This window comes from Vidua macroura, chromosome 2, assembly GCF_024509145.1.
Source record: "Vidua macroura isolate BioBank_ID:100142 chromosome 2, ASM2450914v1, whole genome shotgun sequence".
NCBI classification, from domain to species: domain Eukaryota; kingdom Metazoa; phylum Chordata; class Aves; order Passeriformes; family Viduidae; genus Vidua; species Vidua macroura.
In genome coordinates this window covers 97,297,754-97,312,789 of record NC_071572.1, presented here as the reverse complement: position 1 = coordinate 97,312,789, position 15,036 = coordinate 97,297,754, and the positions used below count along the sequence as shown (strand labels likewise).

The 15,036-nt window shown below is 38.0% G+C and overlaps 1 protein-coding gene across 1 annotated transcript in view; it reads right to left on the bottom strand.

Annotated features, from left to right (window-relative positions):
* Window positions 1–10,864, bottom strand: part of LOC128804144 (complement C4-like) — a 41,159-nt gene extending 30,295 nt beyond the window's left edge. Inside the window, exons 1-11 of the mRNA XM_053971675.1 lie at window positions 10,749–10,864; window positions 9,088–9,280; window positions 7,899–8,079; window positions 7,184–7,254; window positions 6,788–6,873; window positions 6,018–6,100; window positions 4,806–4,893; window positions 2,313–2,418; window positions 1,982–2,105; window positions 1,547–1,662; window positions 627–794 (exon numbers count right to left, since the gene is read on the bottom strand). Coding sequence (XP_053827650.1) covers window positions 627–794; window positions 1,547–1,662; window positions 1,982–2,105; window positions 2,313–2,418; window positions 4,806–4,893; window positions 6,018–6,100; window positions 6,788–6,873; window positions 7,184–7,254; window positions 7,899–8,079; window positions 9,088–9,280; window positions 10,749–10,813 — 1,281 coding nt within the window. The 5' untranslated portion in view covers window positions 10,814–10,864. The remainder of the gene's footprint in view (window positions 1–626; window positions 795–1,546; window positions 1,663–1,981; window positions 2,106–2,312; window positions 2,419–4,805; window positions 4,894–6,017; window positions 6,101–6,787; window positions 6,874–7,183; window positions 7,255–7,898; window positions 8,080–9,087; window positions 9,281–10,748) is intronic.
* Window positions 10,865–15,036: the final 4,172 nt, after the last annotated feature.

Below are 15,036 nucleotides of genomic sequence, written 5' to 3'. Positions count from 1 at the left end.
AATTGCTAAGTCCTCATTAGCAGAATGTTGCAGCAAACCCCAGGATTTTAGTTACTTTATTCTCTTACCCCATCTCGCCTCTTGCTGTATTTGCATTTGGCATTTTCACCCTTGGCTCTTTTTAAATGAGAATAAATGGGTCAAAATCACAAAGTGATTTTGTATTCAGACAATTTTTTTTCCCCATTTTATATTGTGCACATAATTGAACCCTCTGAGTGGGCGGATGTAGTTGACTCCCTGCATTGCTCAGGACCTTTTCCTTCACTTTCTTCTCATAATTTTCAATCACTTTGTATGGTGATATTCATTACAGTCCCATTTCTATCCTTCATGCCAGGCAAATGCACACCCAAAACACAAAAATGCACCACTATAACCAATGCATGTACTCCCAAGGCTCTGATGTACAGGAGTGTCCTTCACTTGAGACATCCTTCAGGCCCCTGCTCTGCATAACAAATCTTACACAATCTGGACAAGAATCTGCAGGTGGTGTAAGAAATCATGTTCCACCCTCTGTGCTAGTTTAATGAAATGTGATCATCTTCACAGTTGTTTATAATTGTCTTATGAGCAATTCTCAGTGGGATACTTTTAAACATGGATGCTCACATTTTCTTTACCTTTATTTCAAGCATTTGAGCATCTCTGGGGATGTCAAAAGTAATGGAAACCAGACCTTCCCTGTTACAGAAGGCAGTCTTCTTCACTGGGGGTTTTCCAGGCAAGGTAACAGTGGCAGTGACAAAGAGGAAGGCAGCAGGAGCACCATCAACCAAAGTGGCAGATGCCTATTGAAACAAACAAAACAAAAAGTTCTGTTATTTAAAGGAAATCTTATTTTTAAAAAATGCTCACAAATAAGAAGCAATTATAATTTATAATTATAATTTTTGTAAACTGAGAAGAAATATAAAACTGTATGCTCCATCATTCAAAAATCTGAGCTTTGAGAAAAAGGGATAGCAATTGACTCCATCTGGTCTTCAATTGAGGCAAAAATCTGTGAGTACAGATTACAAAATGCCCCAGATTTTCAATTGGCATCTATTTGGTCTAAGTAGGTCCCAAAGATATTTGTCATTAACTATTATAAGGTAAATTTCTGACTTCAATTCTTTGTAGAAAACTCTAGAAAATCGAAGGTGTGAAGTTTCAAGCCACATAAACTTAAATGCAGTTTTTTAAAAAGGCTATACCCTGTTTTACTTTTCAGAAGTTTAATTTGATGTGGGATTAATTTGTTACAATATTCTTGTTTCAGTCTTTTGATATGGAAGTGAGAAAGAGATTGTTAAGTTTTATAAAACCCTGTGGTGTGACAGTGCATGTCAACTTCTAGAGCAGAAAACCAGCATTTTCTGTCTGTTCAGATTCTGAGCATACAGAAATGAGACAAACCAGACACACAAACAGTAGCTCTGTTGGACCTATTCTTGAAGGTCTCTGTCCTACAGAGCTCACAGTGGATCAGATAAGGAAAGAGGGCAGATATAAAAGCATTGCTGTGGAGGCAGACAGATACAGTCAGAGCACTACATACCATAACAGAGAAGGGGGCTCCAGGCACAAAATACTTTTTGGTGTTAGACAGATCAAGAGCATAAGGAGATCTCACAAACTTCACACTGCTGAGTTCCTCTTCCCTCATCTCACCACCTGTTAATATCAAACAGTATGTTGCTATGGAGGCACTAACTATGGACTTGCATAACTTGGATATCTACTTTTCTAAAAGATTTTGTTTTCATTTTCAACTAATGGCAAGAGTTAATGTTACCTAATGTCATCTTCTGCAACTTGGAGCTTGAGCAGCTGCTTTCCATCTAGGATTCTTCTAGTTAATTCCCTACAGCATGAGCAAGATTTACAGCAAAGATGGATCCAGTGAGACCAGATTCCCCACGTAAAAGATTACACCCAAGAAAGATCAATGTGAATCTTCCGGACTGTATCAGCTAAGCCATACTGTACTCACTTGCAGTTTCTACAGTGGTAACAGCAACATATAAATGAAACCCTTCCAGAGTGGAAATACTCTTTCTCAATTTCTCTTCCAAAAGTAGTGTATTTAAAGTAACTCTTCCTTTTCCATTTTGGATCTAAAACAAAAGTGGGAGGGAAAAAAAAAAAAACCAAAAAAAAAAAAAGGGAAAGAGAGCCCTTACTTGTTTGTTGCCATTGTTGCCATTAGAAATAAAGTGTTGTTTACATCACAACTACAGTATTATGGACTTGTAAGTTTCCAGAATTTCTGATAATATTTAACTCAGGTAGGATAAATCACAGTAGTTCCACTGAAAACTTACTGATAGCTGTTGCTCCAGGCCTGGAATAAGTATTTTGTTCTCATTTTCATCAATTATGCCAAATCGCACATATGCAGCACCTTGAATCTCTTTCCCATAAGAATGTCTTTTGAAGGAAGGAAAGTGAGGAGAGGGATCATTATTTTAATAAAAAAGCAAGCATAAGGCAGACTAATCATTTTATGCTGAAACAATATTAGAATATTTGTAGGCATCTCATTTGTAACTAATAGCTTTAAGACAAAGTTTAGTCCCATTCTCTCATAACTCAAACACAAAAAATTTTACTGATCTTTGTGCCAGCTGGTAATTTCAAATGCAAAGATATTTAAAGCATAAGTCACATTGGCAGAATCACATGGGGAGACATAATCTGATAAAATTTCACTAGAGTCAATTTTTCTCTTTTTTTTTTTTTTTAACAAATTTATGAGAACTTAAGTTGCACAGAGAGGTCTTACATCACTCATACCATTTCACCATGTCTATGCTTTTTTCTATGAGCAGAGCATAGAAAATAAGGGATCAGAGAATCATTCCAGGGACTGATATGAAATATTTGGTACCTCTGAAGACATACAGCAGGAAGACCCTACCTGCTGCTATTTTAACACCTACAGTGGGTAGAGTGGACATCCTCTGCCCCATGTCACTCCTACAGAGATTTAGGCAGTATGGCATAAAAGTCCTCTTGTAAGTGAAATATTTGCCATATCTGCATCTGGTCAGAATACCCCTGAACATTTAATGAAGGTCATGGGGAGAGAGGATAGGGCATGTTGTTGCACCTGGCTCTCAGAAAGCCCTGGCAGATGGCATCTTCCAGCAGCACAGTGTGTAATGTGCTACATGAGACCCATCATGGCCATGGTGCTGTTTTTTGCTTGTGGAAATCCTGCTTCACCTCAGTCCTGTAATGGCTTATTTTTGTTTAAACAAGCCTCTTTCAAATTGACCTGATCAGCAGCACCGAACTCTACCAATAAAGCCAACGGAGAAGCAGCTCTTATGAAAACTGCATTAAATGCCAGAGCTAATAAATGGGAAAAAAATAGTCAATTACACCAAGTAATGCCATTACATGCATGGCCTGTTCAGAGAAATAAGTTCAGTCATCAGGAATTCCATATGCTGATTTTGATGAAAATCATGCAGGCCTGTGTAGCACTGCTAGGAGCTTTTCCAATAAGGAAAGGAATGGCCTCCAGTTATTGAACATCAATGTTTCTTCTTAAATAATTATGATGTTAATGAGGAGTCAAATATATATGAAGTTCATAAACTCAAAATACAGTGCTGCAATAGCACAGAGGAAAATTTAGGAAAAATCAAAACACTAAAGCCAGTGATTTGAAATCACTTCATATCACAATATCAAGTGATCATGATTAAAGCTAGTAATTATTCAATAGAACCAAATAAAAATTTATGGTGATCAAGAGGAGATAAGAAGAGTTGAGTTTGTTCAGGCAAGTACAAGGAGGTGGGTACAGGCTTTGTCTGCTCTCTCGAGGTGTGCTGGGGAACAGAAGGACTAGCACAGTCAAGGACAGCAGGCAGTAGTCTAAGTCCTCACTCCTCTGAAACTGAATAGATTTCTCCCAACTGTGAAAGAAGGCCAGCTGCTTCCACCTGCCTGTTCTCATTTCATAACATTTATTCCTCTTTAGAAAAAGAAAAAAACCCAAAGTATCAAGTTCTAATTTAGTCATTCTCCTAAGAGGCAGTTTCTTAGCATTTCCACTCTTATGAAACCTGAAAATTCAACGGCCAAAAAATTATTTTTATTAAAAAATATTTTGATGGATTCAATTTTCATTGTCTGCCTTCCTAAGTTTCTCTGTGTTTCATGCCATTCTAGTTTGGTATGGGACCAGGTGCAATTAATTTTCCCTTGAGCCCTGCCCCATGGTCTGGCCCATCTGAGAGCTCTGTAGCTATGGAAAACATCCAGACCAGTGCTCTGCTGTTCAGCAATAGACATGTGATGTGGTAGTGATGGTCATGGAAGCTCCTCTGATCTTTCTGCATAAATCATTACTCTCAAACAAGCACTAGCTTACTACTTACAGACTTCACTGTAAGTAATTCCATACCAGAACATGAATCCAGCTCTACTTGAATTATGTTACATAGCACAGTGGAGGCTTTAGAACATTTCTAAATGTTTAAATTAAAAAAATATACAAAAAAACAGGTGATCAGCCTGGAACCTTGCTTAGCAACACAGAGGAGAATCCTAAATAACCACCTTTGCTAGCAAACTGAAATATTCAGAAAATGTTGTTCCAGCTTGACCACCATGACTTGGACCCAGGCAACACTTGGCACTGATGTATCAAGTCCATGGTGGAAACAGAGAGTATATAAGATTAGTCAGATCCAAGGCAAGCCAGAAGCTAGTTAAGTATTAATGAGAAGAAAAAGGAAGAAGTCACAAAACTCATAACTGCTTATCTGCTTCTTAACCAGCTTAGCCCTGAGCACACCTACTTTGCCTCGATATCAAACACAAAGCTTTCATTCCAGATGTGGTAGTATGAATGAAGTGGGATGAGTTTGACTTCAAAACTTGGAAGTTCTGCATGAAAAAAGAAGACAAAAGGTCACGACATGTGAGTTTCAAACATACCTTAAACGCCTGTTGTGGCAACACACACTGAGACAATGCAGCTGCACTGAGGGGATGTTTTAGTTTGAATTAGCAGTGCTCTTCTGAAGCAAATCTGGTCATTTTCCCTTATTCTGCTTTGCTTCACATAGTGGAGCAGTCTTCAAGCACACAAAATGTCTTTATTTACAATGAAAATACAATAAACTCTGACCACACATGGGCATGAAGTACCCTGAACTAGGAGCAGGCTGAACTAAACCCACCCTGAAATGGGTTGAGTGTGGATATGAGCTTCTCAGCATCAGCTGTGTCACTCTGAATTTGCTCCTACAAAGCCAACCTATTTGCTCCTGCAGGTATATCAGAGTGATTTGCTCCTTCTTGCAGCTGTTTGGAGAGGAGGCAGTACTCTCCACAATTCTGCTACCTCCACTAGCTAAGGCAATCAGTTTTGTTAAACTGAGATTTTTATACAATCTCAAGGTTTCCTTTTGTCTTTGAAGGAGAAAAAAACCCAAACAATGAAACAAAAAACCCACATTAATTTTACAAGAAAGTATAATTTCAGTGTAAATCAATCAAACCACTTCTTATCCCAAATTGTTACATTTTTACTTTATCCAAAGGACCCTTATTTTCCATAAAAAAGGTTATTTGAGGATAGGAATAACTCAAATAAACTTCCAGATTGAATTCGACTGAGACAAAATGGGCAGCTTTTTTTTTTTTCTTTTTTTTTTCCTTCCCAGTCTTCACTGCAAACTTTAGCCAGAATTGCAATGACTTCAAAATGGCGCTCATCTCATTTATTTTTTTTTCTGCGGTAGGCAAGCCCTTCCAATGTTTTGTGACAAAATGTTAAAAAAATGTTTACAATGTTACTAAATCTGTATAAAACCAGAGGTGTTTATTTCTTTTAAATATAAGTGGAAGCCACACAAACCCAGAGATCAGAGATAGCAATGATGCATTGAAATACCATGAAAGTTGTCCTAAGTGCCTAACTACAGCCAGCTTTAACCACTGCAGTATATTTTTAGCACATTGTGATAGCTCCTTATATTTATAATGCAAATGTTATAATATCTCACCGTATCTTTTAACTTCAAATTCAGTGGAAACATTAGACATTTCATGTTGATGAAACCAGGCTTTGATTTTCCAAATTCCAGGCCTAAAGTTCAGATTCAGCAGAAAATATTTAATTACAATTCCTCAGATATTTTATGATGCCAACATATAAATTATCACTGAATTATAATATTTTCCTTACTTTGATCTCATCCCTAGCTAATTAACTAATGGCTTTCTTTATACTGGGAGGAGCCAGCAACATATTTCCAAATGTCTTAGGAAACACTCAAAACAAGTATGAGGAAGTGCAAGATAACATATTTGCAAACCACTACCTTTGAAAAGTCTGCGGAAACAGAGAACTCATCAAATATTTCATATAGATTAACTTCACTGAGATATCAAAATCAACCTAGCATGGCAGAAGACCCTGAATATTAAGAAAAAGTTTGACTGTTTGAAATCAGATATAATAAAAGACACTTTGCAGACTAGCCCTTTTAGATGTGCTCTCTTGAATGCAGCCATACATTTGAGCAGATATTTGAACAGTTTGTTTAATTGTTCTTTACCAGGATACATGTTGCTAATTGCAGCATATTAACAGTAAATTCTGGACTCATATCTCCAAGGTAATAGGATATTTAAAGGTAAAAGGATATTGATCATAGGCTCCATATGTGTCCCATGGTGAAAGAAGGAAAATTTTGAAAGGTAATTCAAGAAAATCAGCAGTTAAAAATCTTAATCTACAGGTTTTGATGCAGAAGGCACAGCAGTAACATACTCAGCAATGTCAGGTATATCAAAGTGTTCACCAAACACAGCGTTTATTTTCCGGTCTGACTTTTTAACCACCATTCCCTTGGAATTCTGTTGAGACAGAAGAAGCAAACATGAAATTATGCACCAGGTGTCAAACATTTACATCCAAAAGCTCAAGGTCATATCCTAGTCCTAAGGAAGAGAAAATGCTTTGCTTACTTTCCTACTTTATTATTCACACATCATGTATCTCCATGTTTCTGATATGGGCCAAAAATAACTAGATATCTCACTATGTGCAAATGCAGATATCTGGAGAGGAGTCCCAGTTATTGTTGTGCTCTTGGATGTTTTGTACAAGTTTTCCATAGCTCCTGTGCTGAAGAAGCACTCATCAAAAGTGTTTTTGCATACTTACTAGCACAGCAACTGTAACCGTGTCATCTGTCGGCCTCATAGCATTGTCCAGAATGAAGATCCTGTATCTGACTGTTTAACAGAAGAATAAATATGTTCACAAATTTCTTTCTGGACTTTCTATATACACATCATTGCATTCTGGAAACTGAGTTACCAAAGTTAAGATAAAACACTTTCTTTTAGTGAAAAGAAGACTGAGAAATTTAAAAAAATAATTTTCCATAGTCTTCACATGTTACACGACTGGATAAATATTTGAAGCAAATTCTGAAAATTACTCCGGGAACTTCACTTGTTTTTGTGTTCCTTCTGCAGCTGAGGCCTGAAATCAAACTCAAACCCCTTTTTTACTTCCCACTTTTGTTAATTAAATTGGTAAGTAACAAAGCAGTAGCGCTCATAACGAGGAAAGGTAACTTATTGCTGGTGTTACAAGCAGAAGCAGTAGGAGTTCAGTTTTTGGCAGTTGCTCATGAATTTTTTTTCCAAAGGAAAGTCATCATTAACCTTTTTGAACAAAAAGGAGCAGATTTTGTCTGTCTCCCTTAAAAGTGCCTGTTTCTGGAAGCATTTCCACAGGGGTTGCTTCAATGTGCAGCGCAGACCCTGCAGAAGCCCTGGCTGCCAGAACAACTGGCTCATTATTACTTTTTCTAATCCTGCCCTTGTAACATCCATATTCAACACCTGAAGACAAGCATTTGTATTTTAACCTTGGGAACTTGGTGTGTATATGGGCTTATCTGTCTGGATGAAAATGTAGCCTTTCTTAGAGGACAGGAGGATGCGAGTGCTCTTGGCAGTCATAGGAAGCTCCTTGCTCTCAGTGACCAGTAGAACATATGGCAGATTACTCTTCTTGAACAGGCTCTGCTGCAGACTCCCTGGCTTGACCTGAAGAGAATAAAAGGGAAAACCCCCCACAGAGTCAGAGATGAGCCTGGTAACTTTGGGACCACATAGCTGAGGCCCCACAACAGCTGAAGAACTTAAATAATCTTATTAGCACCATTCAACATAAGATTTGCAATTATATCTTTCTTACTGGGTATTATATCCTTCTTAATAGGTGAATATTTCTTTTAAAGTAGAAATACTCTCTGATCCTCCATTTTCCACCACAGAAAAACACTTTCTTCTGTCCAGTGTCAATAACTCCAGGTGGGAGACTTCAGTCTACATGCCTGTATCCTGTAACTCTTATTTATGCTAAAATCTTGGTTATGAGATTGCTGCTTTACTTCATGCAGTTTAATGTGTTGTTTCTAAACATCACCCTTGACAGGAACCTGATTTGAAAGCTCAGCTGTTAGCTTTGGGAGTAACCAACCAGAGCTAAACTGAATCTTGCTGTGTGCTTTTTTCCCAACCAAATAGCCCAAACTAGTGCTACTGAAATTAATGCTGCCAGACTTCAAAGAATCATGCCAGGAGTAAATGATGCAACATAGGACATAAAGAATTAATCAACTTAAAAATCTGCAGAAAGAGCACAGGCTTTGGTCTGAGAGACTACACATTTTTAAAGGTTTCTCCTGTATTGTAAAATTGCCAGTAGTAACCAAAAGGCCTGAATGCAGTCATACTTTAAGCAAAAATCCCAAAAAAAACCCAACAGTGATAAAACAATTAAATGTGGTCAAATTAAATTTCTTTTTTCACCATGTGACAAATTCTTGAGCTATATGGGCACAAAAGAATATTTACAATCACCACTGAAATTACATTAGGCATTGTTTTATTAGCTGGTTGGGTGAATAGGGTGCTGCTGTCACTGGAATTGTTTTTGTCGGTGTCTCTCAGGATCAGTGTTGTCTCGGTTCCAGCCTATTCCAAGTAGAGATTATGTGCTTTTTATCACAAAATTAAAAAAAAAAAAAATCACTGTGGTGGCAGACTCACCATTATTTTTTTCATCTCTTGGTAGCCATTATTTTGATTAAGGTTAAAGTAGATCTTCTCTGATATTAGCTGATTTTTCGTCTCATCTTTGAAGTATGCAGTAACTTGCACAGGGCTCTGTGCCCCGTGGACTTGAACTGTTATCGTCTCATGTGTGCCCAAATGCACCACATTTGGGGCAGTAATAAGAAATCTAAAACAACAGATAAACAGATTGTCCAGTATGTTCAATGAATGTCCAAACAATATGAATTTTAAAGATAAAACAGGGTCTCACAAAATAGCTGAGTGTGGGACTTGTGGAGATCAACTAATCCATCGCCCTTGTTAGTCAGAGTAGAGGTTACAAGAAAATAATTTTCTCTGACTGATCTCTAGATTCTGAACTTTCCCATTTAAGTCCTGTAAAACATCAATCACTATACATAGACGAGAAAAAGCCTGCAATATGTCCCAGGGACTACCAGCGCAATTTATAACCTGGTGCAACTCAGAGGAAGCTCTGTAAACTCAGATTTCTGAAACAGAATGAGGCCATGCATTGAAAGACAATGAATACATATTCAAAAATACACAATTAATGCTACAAAGTTATGTATCTTCATGTACTAGCACCCACATTATGCCACCTTATGCTTTACTATGTCAGGAGGTATATATTCCCTATATAACCCTATGTATGGGGTTGCAAGTAGCTGATCTTCCTTGCAATATCACTGTGAAATATTGGAAATGAGAGATCACAGAAAGTAAGACACATCCCTGGGAAGGGCTGAGTTGGAGGCTAAATTGGTTGGGATTTTTTTCTTCTTTACTATTTTCCTTCATTCTTAACTACTCTGGTGCTCCTTACTAATTGATTTCATGACCTTTAAAATGTAGATCATTATCCTTGCTCTCATTTTTTCAAGTCTATTTTACACAAAACAATTTTACAAAAATCAGAGAACTGTGTGAAGAGCCAAGTCCTGTCTCTTCACCTGTGATGTCTTTTAGACAAAGAACAGTTCTGAGCTCAAGATAGGTGCTTTTGGAAAATTAGTATTCTTCAGAAGATTTCTAAAATGAAAGGTGAATGATTTTCTATTATCAGAATGGGTTGGCTGAACTACCTTTTTTATTTTTCAAAAAAACCCTTCTTCTTTCTTAAATGCATAAAATGAATGGTGAGGTATAGAAATCAGGCAATGAAGTTGTTATTTAATTTTATTCACTTGGAATCTGTTGGCTCTAGCAAAAGGTGACACAAGGCCTGGCTTATATGTAAATCTCCACTGAAACAGAGGATAAATATAGAATACTGAAGGTCTCCCAGAAATTAAACCTTTGATTTCTGCAATGTATAAATCAATTACAGAGTTTTTTCCCCCAAGATTTTTCAATCTAATAAATGTCACAAACAATAAATGATCAAGCAGCAATAAGAGAGTGAACAACATGCTTTAGTAGTACATTTTTAGTTATTGGCTCCTGAGACAAGATTTCTTCCTCAAAAGGGTAGATTTAAGCTTTTTACTTCTCACCTATTTAAGGTTACAAAAACTTTCAGTGGTCCAAGAACCTGGCTTTTTTGATTCTCTGTTGGGAAAGAGAGACTATTTCCTACCTCCACTTTCAAGGGACTTGTTAGCATTGAAGAATTTGTAATAAAATATACTTACGATGGTGTTTGCTGTGTATTGGACAGCAGCAAACAGAAGCTCATCAACAATACCAGCCTTTCCATTGGAAAACTCTACAACATCTGCAATACACATGCACCAAAGAGCCACCATCAATCTAGGTGCTGGCTGTAGGAAATGGGCTGACAGAACATTGCAGCAAATGATGTTGCCTATCTTGGTTATTTATTAATAACTTGCAAAACTGTGCAAGCAATAGTGATGGACATGCTGGTGGTGCACACAGTAATACCCTAGGGAGAAATGTTCTGGACTAAGTCACAATTTCATATTTTTTTGTTCATCCATTCTCGTCCCAGCTTCAATGTTTTCACATGATAGCAACTAAAAGTCAAGTGCAGAGAGAAGTTTTCACAAATAATGTAAAGGCATCCCAAAATCAAACAAGACACTGTGGCTTCAAGAGGCTGTAGAGTATTTCTAAATGGGGACAAATGCAGGTGACAGGTTCCTTCTCTATGCCTTTATTTAACCCCAGGCATCTCTGTGGTCCAGCAAAGGTGAAAGTTCCTTCTGGTTTAGACAGTACCAAAGGAACTGTGCTGGAAATCTACCTGTACAAATCAGTCTCAATCTGTGGTGCTTGGAGGCATTCATCTGCTTTAACTTCACTGAAAATGAAATTGATGCCATTATCTGAGCCACTTAGTCCAATTTTCCTTTATGCCCAGGACATTGGGCTTTTCCAGAGGGTAATTAGTCTTGTCTTACCATAAATATGTAAGATGAATCATCAGCTGAAGGCATTCCAGACTGCACGAAACACATCTTAAAAAGTAGGATACTGATAAACAGGTGGGAAAAAAAAAGCCCACCTGAAGAATAACTGTTTATACAAGAACCAGTTTTGCTCAAAGGTAAATGAAAGAACTGAAACCATCATCAGGTCTCATTTTTGCCAACTTTTACTGGATTGTTGTCTCCCAAACACAGTTTTGTTGACCCATGAAAATGGAAACATGCCCATCTGATTTACAGACAGGTCAAATCCCAGAAATGATCACATGGCTCTGGTGATGAACTTCCCTTTAATACACCACAGCTAAGTCTGTGTCTTTAATTATTAGCAATGGATGCCTTAAACCAGCACTCCCTTTGCAAGGTGAATTCATGCTCACAGCAAAGGTTCATTGCCCATAGCCACGGGACCTTCCCCTTACCCCACAACTTGCCTAAGTGACATCTCCTGCCTTGCTTTTCAACGCAAGGAGGTAGGGAAAGAGAAGAAGCTGACTACAAACCAGTTCACTATTTTACACTTAGTGTGCTACAGGTGTGGTAACTCCCTCTGAGACAAAATGAGACAGAAAGTACTCTCTCTCCACTGGTGGTCACAGAAAGGGTGGGCAGCAGTAGCTGGCTTCAAACTCACATCAGGAAAAGCTACATTTTGCCTGCTCTAGGCACGGTTTTTTGGGGAGGTTTGGCATTTTTTGTTCCCCAAGAGACAGTAAGTTTCCTCCACCTCTTCTGGTTTTCTCTCCCACTTCAGCTGTCAGGAGGGAGGAAAAACTTGAGAAAAGATACATGTATCCACAGGGTCAAATCCATGCTCTTTGGGAGATGTTTATAGGAGTTTGGATTCGGGAACCATTAAGAACAAAGTTATTTTCTTGCCGCCCTCCTTCCCCACCTTCTAATTTCCTCTGCAGTTACGCACTCACAAAACTGATTTATTTCCATGCCTCAGGGCTTCTGGCCTCCCAAACCCAAGAGAGATGATGAGGAAGAGTAGAGATTTCCACCATAAACCTGGTCTGTGTTCAAGGCAAAGACATGTGGAAGAAAAAGTTCTTTTGGGAACTGAGCTTATGCTCTCCCTAGGGAGCAGGAGAGTCTTGTTAAACCTGCAGCTGGTAAAATAAGGATTCTCACTCTTGCAGAGATAATGCGGAGAGTTAATTAAGAGCAGCAGTGGCTGTGGAGCATGCTAAGGCTCCTGCCCTTTTCAGAGACTGTTCTGCTGCTCCATCTTGCACTGCTGCCATTCAGGGTTGGAGCTGATGCAATCACTGAGCAATCCTAGTCACTAAAACAGGATAAGAAACAACTGTGAGTGAGTCATTTGCTTTTCTCCGGACAAATACAGAATAAGAAAAGAAATAACATCTGCAAGGTCAGTGTCCATTCCTTGAGAAAGACATAAGGGAATTCTCCCAGCTGAAAAGCCAAAATTTCTAGCAGACAGCAACACAACCATCAGGCTACTCCTGAAGTCACAGGAAAGGCAGCTCTGCAGTGTGAGGTCACACCAAAATCTTGCTCTGTGCCCATATTCATCAGAAGGAAGGAGATGGGATTTCCATTTTACAGGCTGGCTTGTTTGTCAGGGACTGAGGTCTGTTTGCACAGCTATACAAACAGCCATGTATGAACTCACAGCTAGGCATTTTCACAGATCACTTTCTAAAGGGAACCTCAGAAAAGCTATTATTTTGCTTTCACTTGTCTTTAATAGGATTTGTACACTTTTGCTTCCTTAAGTGAAGTATGAATAAATATATGTGAATACACAACAGCTGTCCGTAGCAATATGCTGCGGTAGCAATATGCTACCTCCTGAATTTAAGGAGGTATTCTGACTCTCAATAAAGCTATTTTTGTCACCAAAATGTAAACCAGTGACTTCAATTAAATAGAATTTTTTCTCACTCTATCTTGCAAACACAAAAGAGCAAGCTTATGCATAACCACGTGTATAATGATAATTAAAATTCCTTATGCTTAATTATGCTTAATTTGATTTTATACAAATCTCTGGGTTTGTATAAAATAATCATTGGTTTTCTAGTATCAAAAATTCTTCACACTGTGATTTGTAGTATAATGTAAAACTTTCCAGTCCAAAGACACACTAAAATGTAACAAAATGAAACTAAATAAAATAAAACAATCTTGGTTGAGGGTCTCCAGCACATGCATGAGAGAGAGAACACAGAAAATTCCCTCTAAAGAAACTTATATGCCTATTCTTTTTCTAAAGGCAAAGTCCTTTCCTGTTTACTTATCAACCACATTTCACCTATTGATCCTTCAGCTGGCCCACAGGCCAGTATGGACTGTAGAAAGCACAGCCTGGGACTGATGTGTGTGTGAGCCCTGAACCTGGGGAGACAGAATTTATTTTGAGTATATGCTGTCTCTCCTTTCAGTACCTTTGTTTGAACTTGGTGGGATTTCACAGTGTTTTGAGCACCAGCAGCAGTTTTTGTTCTTTGGCTTGAAGAGCTTCCCAAAGTCTTTTTTCCCCTTAATCAGCCTAAATACTAACAAGACTAAACTCTCCTTTCACTTTCGTCCTGCGCTCTTTCACCTCTGCCTGGCAGAGGGGTACAAAGGGCAGCTTCACAAAACCCATTTCATGAATGAGCACTGCACTGACATCCTCTCTGCCAAGTTACAGGGACTTGTGACAAACACAAAAGGCAGTATTTCACTTCTGACATTTCAGAAAATTAGATTTTGAAATCCTTTTTTCAACAGCAGACCATGAAGTGTGGGTCTAATTGGAAAAGTTCCTCTTAACAGCAGGATAGCTTCTCTTTAGTGTCAATACAAATTGGAATTGTAAATTTAAATCATACTTTTTTTCTTACCATAATCGAAGTAATGAAATGAAAAGGCTGTAGCTGCTTTTGCCATTAAAAATTCTTTAAAAGTTGTGTATTTAATGCTTCTAAGTGTATCTACTGAAAAAAATAATATATTTAGAGGAGGAAAACCAGTATTTCCCTGTCATTTTCTGCTCTCAGTGAGGAGTCTGCATTTCTGGGGGATTAAGCCTTAGTTTTTTCTCACAGGTTTCTTCCTCCCTTGTCTCTCATTCTCTAAATTCTGTGATTTTCTGAATGTTGTGTTGAAAAAATAAAGATTTTTGAAAAAACACACAAAACCAGCACTGCTTCTTTAAAATTCTTATCTCGCAAAAGTGATCTATGAGGGATTATTTTAGTTCAAGCAATAATTGTGTAACACCACAGACATAACATTTCACCATATTGTAATAATGCATTCTGTTTTCTTGGTAAACCATGTTTTTCAGCATCTCGGTGCTTTTGGCACCTTTAAGAAGTCATTGAACTGGTCAGGAGAAGAGGAGATACCTGAACACGCAAGTGATTCTCTCACCCCAGGTGAAAGAACAGAGCTGATGGAAATGAGGTATAAAATAACTTGGGCTAAATAATACAGAATATTTGGAGTACTGCCCTTGTACTGAAACATCCTGATACTCTGCCTAGAGGCTTGTTCTCAAATCCATTCTTTG